The 16882-nt window shown below is 40.5% G+C and overlaps 1 protein-coding gene across 2 annotated transcripts in view; it reads right to left on the bottom strand.

Moving 5' to 3' along the window:
- Positions 1-894: 894 nt before the first annotated feature.
- LOC105989524 (anionic trypsin-1-like) overlaps positions 895-16882 on the bottom strand; it is a 22906-nt gene continuing 6918 nt past the window's right edge. The window contains exons 4-6 of one of the 2 annotated variants that reach the window (XM_013021608.1): positions 6797-6805; positions 1351-1487; positions 895-1090 (exon numbers count right to left, since the gene is read on the bottom strand). In XM_013021608.1, the coding sequence (XP_012877062.1) occupies positions 941-1090; positions 1351-1487; positions 6797-6805 (296 nt within the window). In that variant the 3' untranslated portion in view covers positions 895-940. Of the gene's footprint in view, positions 1091-1350; positions 1488-1883; positions 1950-6796; positions 6806-16882 lie in introns of both variants that reach the window. The other variant, XM_013021610.1, reaches the window with a different exon arrangement.

The raw sequence follows: 16882 nt of genomic DNA, 5'->3' as shown, positions 1-16882 counted from the left end.
TGCTTTCATGGCATTTATGAGTGTCTAAGTATACATGTACACACTGGTAAAGCTGACCACTGGTTGGAGGCAAAAAATAAGTAAACAAATAGAGAACATAATTATATATACAATATGCAATATGTAAATATCTAACTTCAAAACAAATTCATTAGCTGTCATGAAAACATAAAATGCTAATCGTACATGCAGAGAAGGAGGGAGACAATTCTCATATCTATTGTCTTCTGGGTATAAGCTAATTTTCTCTTCATCTATGCTTCCTATCTGTATCATTGTAATAATGAATACCTCAAGGGTGGAGAGTGAATTATGTGAAAACATATCCACATATCACAGAGGAAGGAGCACACAGACTGACATTATGGGAGACTGAGTGAAGGCAGATGGATCAGGAGCAGGATGGCAGGAGTTGCTGGCCACATCCAACTCTGGACACATGACAATGCAGTTGAGAGAAATGGCTAGTATGACTTTGTTTAGTAGAATACCTGCTGCTAGGAGGGAAGGCACCTAGGTTCACAAGAATAAATGCAGAATAGATTAAAAAATCCAAGGAAGTTGACTCTTATTGTTCCCTAAATATGTTGCTCTATGAACCAAGAAATTCCTACTATATTCAGAGAAAGCAATGGTCTCACCAACCACACAGAGCACGGAATTACCAACATTGAGAATATTCTTCAACATCACATTTGTGAAAGAAACCCTTCTTGATAGAATATTTATTTCTCCCTTATTATTATTTTTTGGATGCCATCCATTAATCTGCTCTTAGGGGACATATTTTGGGAACCAAGTGTCTCTTCTCATCTCTCTCCACCAGAACTCATTCAGGATGTTTTCCTGGACAAAGGGATTGGACAGAGAAGGCACAGATATCGACAGTGAGCACAGGTTTACTTTATTGGCATAGTGACTGCAGAGGGCTGGAGGGTTTTCAGTTGGCAGCGATGGTGGCCTGGATCCAGTCCACGTAGTTGCACACTCTGGTGTACACTCCAGGATTGTCCTTCAGGGCACAGCCATAGCCCCAGGAGACAATTCCCTGGAGCTCTCCATTGCACACCACAGGGCCACCAGAGTCACCCTGGGGAGAGGAACAAGTTGCATGAGAACATGAAGAGTAATGGAGCAACTCACACTCAGATCTTAATACCTCATCCTGTATAGCTTATAGCTCTCTCATGGAGGCCCATTCTGTGCTCTTACTATGAAGAGGACATGCAGTCAAATAGGCCTTGCTCACTTGTCAATGGAGTCCTGCATGGCGCTGTAGCCATTCAGCATTGCAGAGGGAGGGGCTGAGTATGGTCAGGTGTGGTTGTGATGGGGAAGGGACTGAGTCACCTGGCAGGAGTCCTTGCCTCCCTCGATGAAGCCAGCACACACCATGTTCTTGGTGACCTTCCCAGGGTAGGCGGCTTCACACACACTCTGGCTCAGCAGGGGGGCATCCAGGCACTGCAGCTCATCTGGGTTGTTCACTTTGAAGGACACACGATGATAAGAAAAAGAAAAAAAAAGAGGAGAAATGCCAAAATGTGAGACAAGCGTGGGCCCAATCCTCCAGTTGAATATGGTGGGGAGTTACTAGGATCTTCAGTAGCAATGTGGAGCCTTGGTTTGAGTTCCTAAAATGATGTTCTCCAATTCTTATTTCAAGAATTAATAGTAGCAACTCTATATGAGTTCTGTCAAGAGTGTAGCTGTCAAATCCCTTGCTACTGCATGTGTCTCTCAGGTGCCCAAGGAGCCTTGTGTATAACAGGCCTTGCAATCTATCTGCAGACTGGAATCAAGTAGGTTCCAAGTTAGAGACATGCTAGGTTCTGGAAGACATGAGGACAGAAGCATGTGGACACATGAAGGGCTGTGCTCACCACCAAAGCTCAGGGTGTTGCCCCAGCCAGAGATGAGGCACTGGGTGCCAGCAGGTGCAGGAGGTGGGCAGAGCCACAGGGGCCACTTGGGAGTTGAGGGACACTGGGGAGGACAGCTTGATCAGCATGATGTCATTGTCCAGGTTCCTTGATTCTTGGAAGAAGCTGATTATATGGAAATTTTAGAATAAAATAAAAGACGAGAGAGCCATGCAGTAGCAGGCCAGGTTGAGACATAAAAAGCTACAAAGATTGCTTGACATCAATGAATATCAGCCATTTGAACAGCTATCATGTGACTCCCAGAGGGAAAAGCAGAGGGACTGAAATCTGTTACATTGTAGAACTGTGTTTCAGAACATCAGTCCATAGGGGCAGGTGTAGAAATGGTAAAAAATAATTGCAACCTACAGCTTCTTCCTCCCTAAAATCCAGCTGACATTATAGAATCCCACAAAGTCCAAAGGCAGCAGATCCAGTGTGGATGATCCCATAGGAGATCACTGAAGAAGAAAAACAGAGTACATGGCAGTTCATGGAAATCTGCTCATTCTGGGAACATTATTGTTGATGTTCCAGTGTCACTAGAAGGGTGATACAAAGGGAAGAAGCAGCAGGTGCCTATGTCACAGCCTATGCTCTCTCCAAATGCAGTGTAGCAAAATGGTCATAGAGAGATCCAATTTGCTTTGGTTAAGAACTTACACATTTGTCCTCACAATTCACTTCCCTGCTAGAAAGAAAATCTGAGTGTAATTTAATGCTTGTGGTCATAATTGTTTATTTCAGTATGACTCTGTGAAAGAAGGAAAGGAGTGAATATTCTAGAGAATTCTGAGCAAAGTGGGAAAAGCTCTCCTCAAATTACAATAATTGCATCAGAGATGACATGCTGTCTGGAAAATGGATAAAATGATGCAGCAAACATGTCAAAATGCCAATGTGGGGATCATATAACTTCTGGTACAATGACCAAGATGACTGGGCCATCTTTTCTACTGGACAGAACTCTCAGCTCTGTACTCTGTTACCGTCTAATGGTTAGGTAGCTCCTACCTAAGTGCTAAGTACTCTTATTTTCTAGGGCCCAACTACTTCTCAAGAGATTTTCCACAAACAAAAGTGGTATACAACTTTTCTTTGTATTGAGGCTCAGAAGTTACTTTTAATAATGTTTTAATTGTGATATATGCACAAGATAATTAGTCTCAGTGCAGAGGAAAAGGTTGGCTTAGAAGAATTCCTGATTGGGGCTGGGAAGGTGGCTCAGTGGTAGAGCGCTTGCCTTGCATGCCTGAGGCCCTGGGTTCGATTCCTCAGTACCACATAAGCAAAAAGAGAAAAGCTGGAAGTGGCGCTGTGGCTCAAGCGTTAGAGCGCTAGTCTTGAGCTGAAGAACTGAGGGACAGTGCCCAGGCCCAGAGTTCAGGCCCCACGACCGGACCTCTCCCCCGCCCAAAAAAAAGAAGAAGAATTCCTGCTTGTCTAAACCAAAAATAATGAAAGAATAGCTTCAAGACTAAAGGACGAGATGGAAAATATACTGAAGTGTGTGTGGGATATGTGGCAGGTGGCGTCTAAAAGATTGGCTGATCATAGATCCTCAAAGGGAAAATTTTACATCATATTTCTTCAGGTAATTTCCTATTTGAAAAAGTAGATAGAATATTGAGTTAATAGTTCACCTGTCCTCCTCAGAGAAGTTTCTCTTTAAGTCTTTAGCCCACTTATTTATTGGGCAGTAGTTTCTTTGAGGATTTGTTGTTGGGGGATTTAATTTTTTGAGTTCCAGGTATATTTTAGATACGAGACCCTTGTCCGTTGTATGGCTAGTGAAGATCTTCACCCAGTCCATGGGCTTTCTATTGATCTTGCTAGCTATGTCCTTTGCCATGTAGAAGCTCTGCAATTTCATGCAATCCCATTTGTCCAACCTTGCTTTGATTTGTTGTGTTTCTGGGTCTCTTTTAAGAAAATTTCGGCCTGTGCCAAGGAGACCTAGGGTTTCTCCTATTCCATCCTGTAATGTTTTCAGAGTGTCTGCTTTGACTCTGAGGTCTTTGATCCATTTGGAGTTGATTCTGGTGTAGGGTGATATATAAGGATCTAGCTTTAGTTTTCTACAAGTGATTAACCAATTTTGCCAGCACCATTTACTGAAAAGGCTGTCTTTCTTCCATTCTATTTTTATAACTCCCTTATTAATAGACACATGAAGAAATTCTCAACCTCCCTAGCCATAAAAGAAATGTGAATCCAAACAACATTGGGATACCACCTCACCCCAGTTAGAATGGCTATAATCAAGAACTCTAATAAAAACAGATGCTGGAGGGGATGTGGACAGTAGGGAACCTTACTTCATGTTGGTGGGAGTGTAAACTAGTTCAACCACTTTGGAAAGCAGTATGGAGGTTCCTCCAAAGATTCTACATAGAGCTCCCCTATGACCCAGCAATCCCACTTTTGAGCATTTACCCAAATGATCACAAACAAGACCACACTAAAGCTACCAGCACAACTATGTTTATTGCAGCATTATTTACCATAGCTAAGATATGGAATCAACCCAGATGCCCCTCAGTAGATGAATGGATCAAGAAAATGGGGTATATATACACAATGGAATTCTATGCTTCCATCAGAAAGAATGACATTGCCCCATTTGTTAGGAAATGGAAAGACTTGGAAAAAATTATATTAAGTGAAGTAAGCGAGGCCCAAAGAAACATTAAGTCCCATGGTTTCCCTTATTTGTAATAACTAGTATATGTCTGAGTCAAGCAGAAATGATCATATAAGTTGATGTTAGGTGAAATGAACCCCAAGATAAGGATTCAAATGCTTTTTTTCTTGCTATTGTTTCTAACATATTTATAAGATGATTTCTTTGTTGCTTTGTATGTCACTCCCCCATGGCATAACCTCTGTTTTCTCTGTATTTGATATTGTTATAATTTGTGGAGGGGAAGGGAAAAAAACAAATTGTTAAATAGGGATACAGGTGGACCCATTGCAACAGTGAGTTGTACAAGACATTATGTTGAAAAATGAACTTTACAACTTTGGTGTGGGGTGTGGGGAGATGGGAAGGGATGGGAAGGGGAAACAAAGGAGGAGACAACAATGCTTGATAAGAAATGTACTCATTACCTTGCCCATGTAATTGTAACCCTTCTGTATGGTATTTTCACACTAAAACTTACAAAAAAAATAGTTCATCTGTCATGGTTGTATTTTTTTATTGCCCTTCAAATGTGATAAGTTTTCAACTTGGTTCCAATCTGTTATATGGGTTTTTTTTTCTTTTAGGATCTCTAGTTTGTTGGTGATACTTCCCACTGAGTTTTTAGTTGGTATGTATACTTTATATTTCCAGAAATTTCAGCACTGTTTCCTTTTCCAGAATCAAACACTGTTGTTTAGTATCCAAGCCACTGACCTCTCATCCATATTTTAAAGGAATTAATTACTTTATTGTTCTTTCCATGTGAATCATCTTTTAGATCCTTGATTATTTTAGTATAAGTCTTAAATATTTTGTTCTGTATTGCCATTATTTCAGTGTCTTTGGATGAATGAGCATTAGGAAGAGTCATGTTGCCCAGTTCTGTTTTGCATTTTTAATTGCTTTGCTATATATTATGATTGGTGCATACATTGGCTTGGATTTATTTTTTTCAGTTTTACTTAACAATCATTAGGCAAGCAGCCTCCTCTTGAAGTCTCATTCCCTAGTACTCTTCAGAGAAGAAAAATAGAAACTTTATAACAATGACAATATCAAGGCACAAAATATGTGGAAATGCAATAGGAATGAATTTAAGTTTACTAGTACAAGACTATAACACCACCAATAACAAGAGAAGACAATGGCATAGGGATTGAAATTAAAGTTATTGAACATGAGCATGATAGTAAAAAAGAACAAAAAAGGGAGGAGCATTGGACAGAAAAAAATAACAACTCATATCAGGATGGACCTGAGAAAGTTACTTCACCGTGAATAAGCAATCTGATCATCAAAGACATAGTCAACACCACTGATGTTTATGACAGTGCATTGAAAAGAGGTAGATGCTGAACAAACACCACAAAATTAGTCTCTGTTGCCTTCAGTAAAGCAGTTTGAAAACACTAAGGAACAAATGGGACATAGAAGTAGAATGTGTGATAGGAAATGTACTCATTACCTTACTCATGTAACTGTAACCCCTCTTTTACAGTATCTTTACAATGATAAATTATAAAAGAAAGAAGTATAATTTAAATAAACATTGGAAGGACACTATGCTTGGAAATAAGCAATGCCCCAAATTGGATAAAATTCCAATTGGAATAGCTGGTCAGATCCACCCTATTCATGTAAGTGTAGAGGGTATGCTATCATACCCCAATAACTACTGTACAACCTGTAAGCTCATTCATGCTACTTTGAATAAAGATGACTTCAAGTTCTAAAGTAAGAGCAGAAAAAAACAAAAAAAGGCTGAACTTCATTCTTTAGATAAAAAAAATAATCATTTCAATTGAAGGTTGGTAAACCAGTAATCCTAGCAACTGAATAGACTGAGAACCGAGAATCATGATTTAATGCCAGACCAGGCAGAAATATATTTATGAGAATGTTAATTCCAATTAACCACCAAGATGGCAGAAGAGGGACTGTGACCCAAATGGTGGCTTTAAGATCAAGTCTTAATACTGCACAAACAGATAAAACACACAGAGAAAAAGTATGTAAGTACCAAAATCAATAAAAATAAAAATGCTCATTTCCTTGCATTTTTATTTATAGATGAGGTGAGAACATAATACTCCAACCTAAAGTCCCCTTTGTTCATGATAATTATCGCTGACCAAGGATTCCCTATGAGACATCTGTCTAGTGTGCCTAGAACAGAAGCTAAAACCACCCTGTGCTTAAGATGCAAAGCATCTTAGATGCAAGTAAATGACACAGGATCACCTTAAGCAACAGAAGAATATCACATCCTAACTATACACCACAAACTGCCTTGCTCACACTCTGCCAGCTACGTGTGAGCATAGAGAGGTGTGCTTTTGGCCACTTGAGTCGGGGATCATGGAAAGGTCAGGCTCTGATACAATGTGTTAAGTGAAATATTAAATTAACAGTATATTTTTGAACAAAAGGTAAATGTCAAGTGGAATCTGGATGTATAATTTGCCTTCTGGTAACTTCTGGCTTGATGCCCAGACAAACTTTAAGATCCACCTGCCATAAGTCCCACCTTACAACACATTCCATGACTTCCTAGAGCCGTCCAGAATTCAACCATGTAACATTTACCTCTCTAGCAAGAAAGAGTGAGTTTTTTCAGTGTGTCACCAAATCTTGTTCTACAATGGAAATAAAGTAATTGTCTCTGGAAGTACACAACAAAGAGTTCACATTGTGAAGCTCAGTACACATGAGAAGTGATATGATATTTCAAATGTCTGTCAGGCACCAAAAGTGTACTCCACTTACACATGAGCCTTTCGGAGGGAGTGCAGGGTCCGCAGCTGAGATCACTGGGCAGGGATCTCTGGTGTGCACAAGGAAGCCCAGAAACCCCAAGGATCTGGTCAGAAGCAGCTCTGAAAGCATCACATTAGCGCTGCAACAAACACATTTTCATTCTATATCCTCCATCCTGCAGACAAAATGGAGAAGAGATTTTTCTACTTCATTCAGGGCCACCCAGTACATTTTGATCTTGAGTACATTGTAGAATATCATACATGAACTCTTGCTCATGCTGGTTAGTCAAAGTATCAACTGGCTTGGAGAATTTCAGCAGTGACTACAAACGAAGAAATTCAGGCTCTCTGACTAGGTTATAATATAGTGAACTCAGACTCTGCCTTTGTTGGCTATAGCAGGCTCAAATTTGCATTTTCTGCAGGAACATTCACCTAGGACTAAGCCCAGTATAATAGCCTCTCTCCATATAAAATAGAAAATTCCAGGTTCTACCATATTTTATTATTATAGCAGCATTGGCTTCTTACTAATTATGCTAAACTCTTTACCTACCTACCACTGATCCTCTGATCTAAAAGTAACGGGCCATTGGACAAACACTGCCTAATATTCAATGTCAGACATATAATACAAACTAAAACTCTTCACTGCAATCAGGGAAGAAAGTTTCCAGTATCTTCAGGGAAGATTTCCAGACCAATCATAATGCTTATTATAAAGCACCCTTGATTCTAGTAACCTACATCTTGTATACACATTTTTTTTAATTTGGGGAGGGGAAGGAAAATAACAGAATGCTGAAATAAGGATACAGGTTGAACCACTGTAGCAATGAGATGTACAAGACCTTATGTTGAAAACATAAGGAGTTGGGGAGGTGGGAAGGGAAGAGATGGTAGGGGAAAAACAAGGGAGGGGGTAACAACAATGTTTGATAGGAAATGTATTCATTACCTTTTTTTTTCTGTTGGTCATGGGGCTTGAACTCTGGGCCTGGACACTGTTCCTCAGCTCTTAAGCTCAAAGCTAGTGCTCAACCACTTGAGCCACAGTGCCACTTCAAGTTTTCTGGTGGTTTATTGGAGATAAGAGTTTCATGGACTTTCCTGTCGGGGCTGGCTTTGAACTGCAGTTCTCAGATCTCAGACTCCTGAGTAGCTAGGATTACAGGTGTGAGCCACCAGCGCCTGGCTCATTACCTTATTCATGTAATTCATGTAACTGTAACCCCTCTGTATAGTATCTTTACAATAAAATATATTAAAAATAATAAAATAAAGCACACTTGACAGCAAGGCCAGTGGGAAATGGGAGGATCCTGACATCGAGGAAGAATCAGTGTATAAACCACTCTTTATGTCCCTGGATTATTGATCCAGTGTTGATTAAGTTTTACCTTTGCTAATGCAATGGGCATCCTGAACCTTACTGGATAGAAGAGAAGACAAAGATGCCTAGGGAACCCCACAGTCCCTTTCTCATTATCAACTGGTTTTGTAAGTCACATCAACAAAGGCCAGAATAACACAGTTTATAGACTTCAAAGAATGACTTTATGACTACTGAAAAGAGACTTAGATAACATTTCTTTCTAATATCTGTGCACTCCATACATCCAGCCTTGTGACACGTAAGGGAACTCTCTGAAAATAAATTACATGATATACTAGAAGCTTAATGTATCTAAGTATACACTACATTCCATTACATTCTTTCTACTCCTATTTCTTATTCTCAAGGCTAATAAACCCTAATAATATACAATAATAATAATATATGTGAGGTCTTGAATTCTAATTTCCCTGATATCCCCACCAAAGGCTCCATCACAAAAAGAAAGAAAACCAGCCATTCTCCCAAAGCCCTCAAGAGTTAAGTTCCCTTATCACATTTATTTCACCAATCCAGCGTGACCAAATAGATCACAGGTGATGGAAAGCTCCGCAATGGGTAAAGATGCAGGTGTGATTTTTTTTAGGGTGGGACTTGGTTCCCTTGTCTCCATCCTGGGAGTATAAAGACAGGTAGCCCCATGAGTTACTTTTCTCACACCATGTGTTCACTCCTATCCTGGTCTTGTGGGAGCTACTGGTGAGTTCCATGCTTAGTTTGGACCCTGTCTTCCCCGCACCAGGACAGCATGTGCTCTCTTGGTATGGCTGGGCCCATCCTGCCATTAAGCTCTTGAGGTTTCTGCCCTCCCTTATCTAACTCTCACCTCTCTAACCTTCTCCCTGAGCCTACCTCCACGCTAATCACTCATCTGATTCAGAGCTATAACCATAGTGCTTGGAAAGATAAGTCAAGGGGAAGTTGTCCATGAAATACATCAGTCTGCATTTGGGTCCCATAAACCATGTAATGGCTCCAACATAAATCTTTTTAATATCAAATTCAAGGACAAATACTGGACATCTAACTATGCTGACTAAACACCCTTGCGATTATGAAATCATATAGAAAGATTCCAACATGTATATCTGGTTCAAATTCATAGATATCAATAAGATAGCTACATATGCAGTGAAGCTGAAAACTCATTGTTGTCTTAGCTAATAGACACACTTCTCTTCCCTTTCTTAAGGTCTCTGGGGCTATGACTTGTTGATCCTCACTGTAAAGATTTGCAGTATGGGGAAAGCTAGATGCAGCCAGGTCTACGCAGCTAGGACATATTTCTAGTTAGGTCAGGCCATTCTGACACTCTTTGGGAATCAACAAGTAAAACAAAATCAACAACTGAAAAGTTCAAGGGAAGAACAGTCAGTGTGCAAGACAACCAAATTCTGAATGCATCCTATTGGCTGTCATCTGTGTCCCCATCTTGCAGTCCCAGAAGGGAATTGTGTCCTCCAGAGTGTCTACATAAATCGACCAAGACATTTTGAACAACTTTACTCTGTGAGCCTATCGGACAACTTGCTTACAGTGTTTGGAGCAGTAGGAAGGAAGCAGACACAGGTCTTTGGCTCCACTCTGATAACAGTGCATCTAAAGTAACTTCTCCTTTCCCATCTTCACTCTAGCTGCTTTTCCTCTTGATGACGATGACAAGATCATTGGGGGCTACACCTGTGCCCCCAACTCCGTGCCCTACCAGGTGTCCCTGAACTCTGGCTACCACTTCTGTGGTGGCTCCCTCATCAATGACCAGTGGGTGGTGTCCAGCCCACTGCTACAAGTCGTAAGTACCAGACAACACATGGCTGAACCCACAGTCTGGTTTCTGCAAGGGTATGAGTCCTCCCTTAAGGCAAATATGCCAGTATAATTAAGAACCTGAGTTTTCTTTTTTTGTTTTTGTTTTTTTGTAAGATAATTTTTTTATTGTGAAAATACTGTACAGAGGGGTTACAATTACATGGGCAAGTTAATGAGTACATTTCTTATCAAGCATTATAGCTTCCTCCTTTGTTTCCCCTTCCCATCCCATCCTCCCCTGCCCCCCCAGCCCTTCTCCCCCCTCACCAAAGTTGTAAAGTTCATTTTTCCACATAACGATTTGTACGTCTCAGGGTGGCAATGGGTCTACCTGTATCCCTATTTAAACAATTTGTTTTTTCCCTTCCCCTCCACAAATTATAACAACTTCAAATACAGTGAAAGCAGGGGTTATACTGTGGGGGAGGGACATACAAAGCAACAAAGAAATCATCTTATAAATGTGTTAGAAACAATCGCATGAAAGAAAAAAAACATTTGAATACATATCTTAGGGTTCATTTCCCTAACATCAACTTATCTGATCTTTTCTGCTTGACTCAGACATATACTAGATATTGCAAATAAGGGAAAGCATGGGACCTATGTTTCTTTGGGCCTGGCTTACTTCACTTAATATAATTTTTTCCAAGTCTTTCCATTTCCTAACAAATGGGGCAATGTCATTCTTTCTGATGGAGGCATAGAATTCCATTGTGTATATATACCCCATTGCCTTGATCCATTCATCTACTGAGGGGCATCTGGGATGGTTCCATATCTTAGCTATGGTAAATAAGGCTGCAATAAACATAGTTGTGTTGGTAGCTTTAGTGTGGTCTTGTTTGTGAACATTTGGGTAAATGCCCAAAAGTGGGATTGCTGGGTCATAGGGGAGCTCTATGTGGAGTCTTTTGAGGAACTTCCATATTACTTTCCAAAGTGGTTGAACAAGTTTTCACTCCCACCAACAATGCAGTAAGGTTCCCTACTGTCCACATCCCCTCCAGCATCTGTTGTTATTAGAGTTCTTGTTTATAGCCATTCTAACTGGTGTGAGGTGGTATCTCAATGTTGTTTTGATTTGCATTTCTTTTATGGCTAGAGAGGTTGAGCATTTTTTCATGTGTCTACTGGCCATCCTTCTTTCCTCTTCAGAGAAGTTTCTCTTTAAGTCTTTAGCCCATTTATTTATTGGGCAGTTGTTTCTTTGTGGATTTGTTGTTGGGGGATTTAATTTTTTGAGTTCCAGGTATATTTTAGATATGAGACCCTTGTCTGTTGTATGACTAGTGAAGATCTTCACCCAATCCGTGGGCTTTCTATTGATCTTGCTAGCTATGTCCTTTGCCATGCAGAAGCTCTGCAATTTCATGCAGTCCCATTTGTCCAACCTATCTTTGATTTGCTGTGTTTCTGGGTCTGTATTAAGAAAATTTCAGCCTGTGCCAAGGCGACCTAGGGTTTCTCCTATTCCATCCTGTAATGTTTTCAGAGCATCTGCTTTGACTCCGAGGTCTTTGATCCATTTGGAGTTGATTCTGGTGCAGGGTGATATGGAAGGATCTAGCTTTAGTTTTCTACAGGTGTTTAACCAATTTTGCCAGCACCATTTACTGAAGAGGCTGCCTTTCTTCCATTCTATTGTTTTAGCTCCCTAAGATTAGATGGCTATAGGTCTGTAGGTTCATTTCTGGGTTTTCAATTCTATTCCTTCGGTCCTGAGGTCTGTTCTTGTGCCAGTACCCAGCTGTTTTGATTACTATGGCTTTAAAGTAGAGTTTGAAATTTGGTATTGATATTCCTCCAGCACTGTTCTTTCTGTTGATGATCGTTTTTACTATTCGGGGTCTTTTATTAGAACCTGAGTTTTCTATGTAGGAAATAAAGTCTGAATTATGAAGGTGAAGGCTAAATACGTGTGACTTTTGAAACCTTTCTCCTTCTGCTCTTGCCACTGTGCTAGATGGGCTGAGAATCATTGTCTGCAACAAGAGTTCTCAGAAGGGCTGCCCAACCAGGAAGTGTGGGAACACAACAGGTCTCTGGGCAGTTTGCCTTCCACTTTGTTTCATTCCATCTGAAATAGTGACTGAGAACTGAGTTTCTAACAAGACCCAGAGGATGCTGCAGCTGGTCTCAGAGTCACACCTGAGACCCAATACATACAGAGGTCGTTGTGACCATAGTTACTTAGACAAGTCTCAGAGACTCAGGAGAATCATGATTCACTGTTTCCTGCCCACAGCCCTAGACAAAGGGGAAAGCTTCTGGACCAATAGTTTTATATCAATCTCCAATTGTAGCCCTTGACTTCATCCCTTCCCCAATACCAACCTCTGAAGCAGAACACACCTGTCACTCACACCAGCAGACAGCAAACACCCACCATCCACGTGCATTTTATTATTGTAGGTCCCTAGGGAGACAGAAAGAGAAAAAAATATACAGGCACCTCTGACCCCCAAAGCTGTTGGTTCAGACAACACCTTTTCCACATTATTTTTGGACAGTGCAATGGTACAATACCAGGGCTTCATGCATGCTAGGCAAAGCACTCTACCACTAAGCCACATTCACTGCCCTTGGTGTTAGTTTTATAAATATTATTTTCAGTTTAGTTTTATAAATATTATTTTCAATTCTTTGGCATTTGATCCATTTAAATCAGTTGCTGTGGAAATTTAAAATTTTGTAGGATCATGGTGCCTCATTATTCCATATTTGTTATGTGTCTCTGGAACTGACACATTGGCTTAGTTTTAATCTACCCTCTTCCTTAGGCTGCAGTATTTGCCAAGGTTTGGCAGCACCAATTCATACAGTTTCTTGTGACTGATGAGGAAAAGAGCCTAGTAGCAGAATGTCACCCAATGTGCTCAAGGCACTGGGCTTGATCTGTAGTGGGAAGTTGTTGATTTTCCTTCTCAGAAGGAAGGAAACAAACCATAACAACAATGCAACATATAAATCAAGCAAATATGACCTTTATTAGCAAGCACAAAGAAACAGTTACCACCACCACAACAACAAAAACAGATGTAAGACAGTCATAGATTATATAAATATGCTAAAATGTACAAGGTAAGTAAGAGAAAAATAAAAGGAAGACAAAACAGAATGAAAAAAGAAAATGTAAAAAAAAGAGAGAGAGGGTCCAGGTAGATTTAGAAATAATAAATAAGAAGGAAAAGAAAATTTTAAAAGGAGGCACAAGAAAAAGAAGGATATAAAAATGATCCAGTGAAGACTTTAAAAGGAAGAGTAAGGGAAATGGAAATTAGAAAAAGAAAGAAGACTAAAATCTATATATTGGAACAAGTGGTAGCATATTTGCTTTTGTCTGCCATCCTAGCTGTTTGGAAGACAGTTCGGGAAAGTTGCAGTCCCAAGTGACCATAGCAAAATGTTCACAAGTGACGATGCTAATCACAAATGTAAAGCTTTGTGTGGTGGCTCAAGACTGTCATATGAGCTGAGAAGGAAGCATAAATAGGAAGACCAAGGACCAGGCCAACCTGACCCTATGTGAAAAGGATGAGAACCTTTCTGAAAAGGGACAAAACTAAAAGGCTCGATGACTTAAATAGTACTGCTTCTACCCCAAGTGCAAGCCCTGAGTTCATTTTCAGCACTGCCAAAAATAAAAAAAGGAAGAAGGAAGAGAAATGAGCATAGGCATGTCAGCCTGTAGTTCAAGGACTGAATTAACTTAAGAGTATCAACTGTGCAACTTGTGTTCCAGGAACTTAGGAGGAAATATATGAAGGAGTGACACTGTCCAAAAGAGAAATGGATGCATGACTGGAAGTATGAAATTCTAACATCTCTGTAAACACCTTAATAATAATAAAGTTAGGAGCTGGGAAGGTGGCTCAGTGGTAGAGCGCTTGCCTTGCATGCATGAGGCCCTGGGTTCGATTCCTCAGTACCACATAAGCAAAAAGAAAAAAGCCAGAAGTGGCGCTGTGGCTCAAGTGGTAGAGTGCTAGCCTTGAGCTGAAGAGCTGAGGGACAGCGCTCAGGCCCAGAGTTCAGGCCCCACGACCGGACCCCTCCCAAAATAATAAAGTTATAGATAAAAGTTAATATCATTGTGAGTTCTATTCCAGCCAGGGTGCAGACCAAGTTTAAAGGAAGCCTAAGCTATGTAGTCAGATAAAAGAAAGTAGGAGGAGGAAAAAGAGAAATAAAAAGAGACAATGAGAGAGAGAGACAAAAGATAAAGGGAAAGCAAAAACAATCTAAGCAGAAGATGACCAAAAGTCAGAATATACAACAAAAAACACAGCATCTTTCCTCCCAGAGGAAGTCAGAAATTGAGGGCAGAAGTGGCATTTTTTGACCTATGTGAAAATAGATCATCTTTCTATTAACTCTTTTCCTATGTGCCCATTGGAGAGAGAATGAGTTGTTAAATATTTTTAAGTCAAGAGTGCAAAGAGAGTCAGATGTAATCATTCTCAGCTTCCCAGCTCCTAGGACCTAAAAGAACTTAAAATTTCTCCAGAAAACATTGAGTCTGGTTTATTTCCTCTGTCACATTTATGGATACACTCAGGATGGTGCCAATGACTTAGGTCTGGATATGGTCCCCTCTAAAAATGTCAGAAATAGTGTGGGCTCAATACCTTTCAAATGAAGTGGCAGCACCCTAACGTGTTGTACACACTCCTCCACCAGCAATTCTGGTATTCTGCACAGGTCTAGGAGATAATCATGGCTTGGACTTATTTATTCCACTTCTTCCAGTGGTTCCTCAGTTTGTGGTTCTAAATAGAAGGTGACCATGGTCCTTTCAGATTCCCAGCATGGCCTCCCAGCACAGGGAGCTCTCAGGGCTTTTGTCTTGGTCCCTACTGAGCCTGGCTGTCCAGGCCATTTCCTGGTCTCAGTGTGGCTTTGCTGGGCTGGATGACTAGACACAGGATAATGCCATGAGCTCAGGCTCTACAACAGTCAGCTCAGACAATAGTGCACCCGAATTCCAGTTGTGAAGAAGAGAGAACTTGGTCAGATGATTCCAGGTCTCCTGTATGTTTAGTCTGCACTTGTGCATGGTGCTAAGGTCTGTGCTATGACTTGAGTTTCTGATTTCCTCCATTTTTGGTCTCTACTCAAATACTCCTCACTATTTCAATCCCATGGTCAGTGCTGGAGCATTCACTTCCCTCTACTTGGTTCCATAACTGCTCACAATTCACCGCTGTATTTGTCACCGTCTGCGAAGGGTCGCTGCTCTACTGATTCTACTCTTAGAAAAGGCACTGAGTGCTGGGGATTTGTAAGATATCATCTTGTAGCCTCCCTCCAAATTTCCTCTTCTGAAGAAATTTGTGATGAGCTCAAAGACATCTACAAAAATAACTGTGTGGCAGTCATGAGGTTCTAAGCTGTAGGGGAACAGAAAAACAGAGACCATTGCTTTCATGGCATTTATGAGTGTCTAAGTGTACTACACTCACTGGTAAAGCTGGCCACTGATAGGAAGCAGAAAATAAATAAACATATCTCTAAAGAGCACATAATTATATATAAACATGTCATATGCATAGATGTTTGTATAATAATGTCTTAGATCAGAAACAAATTCAACAGATGTCATGGAAACAGAGAAAATGCTAATTGTACTTGCAGACAACTGAAGAGACAATCCTCATATTTATTGTCTTGCAGGTATAAGCTAATTTTCTCATCTCTGCTTCCTACCTGTATACTGTAATAATAACTACCCTAAGAGTACAGAGTGAATTTCATGTAAACATATCTACATATAGCCAAGGAAGGAATCTCGTGGAAGAGTGAGTGAAGGCACATTGCTCAGGAGCAGGATGGCTGGAGTGGCTAGCCATATCCATGTCTGGTCACATGAATGTAGTTGAGAGAAAAGGCAAGTAGGACTTTAAGTATGCTGGTGGTAGCTAGGAGGAAAGGCAGTAATGTTCACAAGAACAGGTGCAGAATAGATGGAGAAAAAAACCAAGGAAGTGGGTTCTTAGCCTTCCCTACATCAGTGTGTTCTGGGAATGAAGAAATTCCCACTATATTCACAGAAGGCAATGGTCTTGCCAACCAAGCCAGTATGTGTACAGAGAGCCACAGAATTACCAAAACTGAGAATATTATTCAACATGATATGTTTTTAAAGAAACCTTTCTTGATAGAATATTTATTTCTCCCCTATTATGGATACCATCTCTCCATCTGCTCTTAGGGGACATATCTCTCTCCACCAGAACTCATTCAGGATGTTTTCCTGGGCAAAGGGATTGGACAGAGAAGGCACAGACACCGACAGTGAGGACAC

This window comes from Dipodomys ordii, unplaced genomic scaffold, assembly GCF_000151885.1.
Source record: "Dipodomys ordii isolate 6190 unplaced genomic scaffold, Dord_2.0 Scaffold56, whole genome shotgun sequence".
NCBI lineage: Eukaryota > Metazoa > Chordata > Mammalia > Rodentia > Heteromyidae > Dipodomys > Dipodomys ordii.
This window is presented reverse-complemented; position numbering and strand designations above follow the sequence as displayed.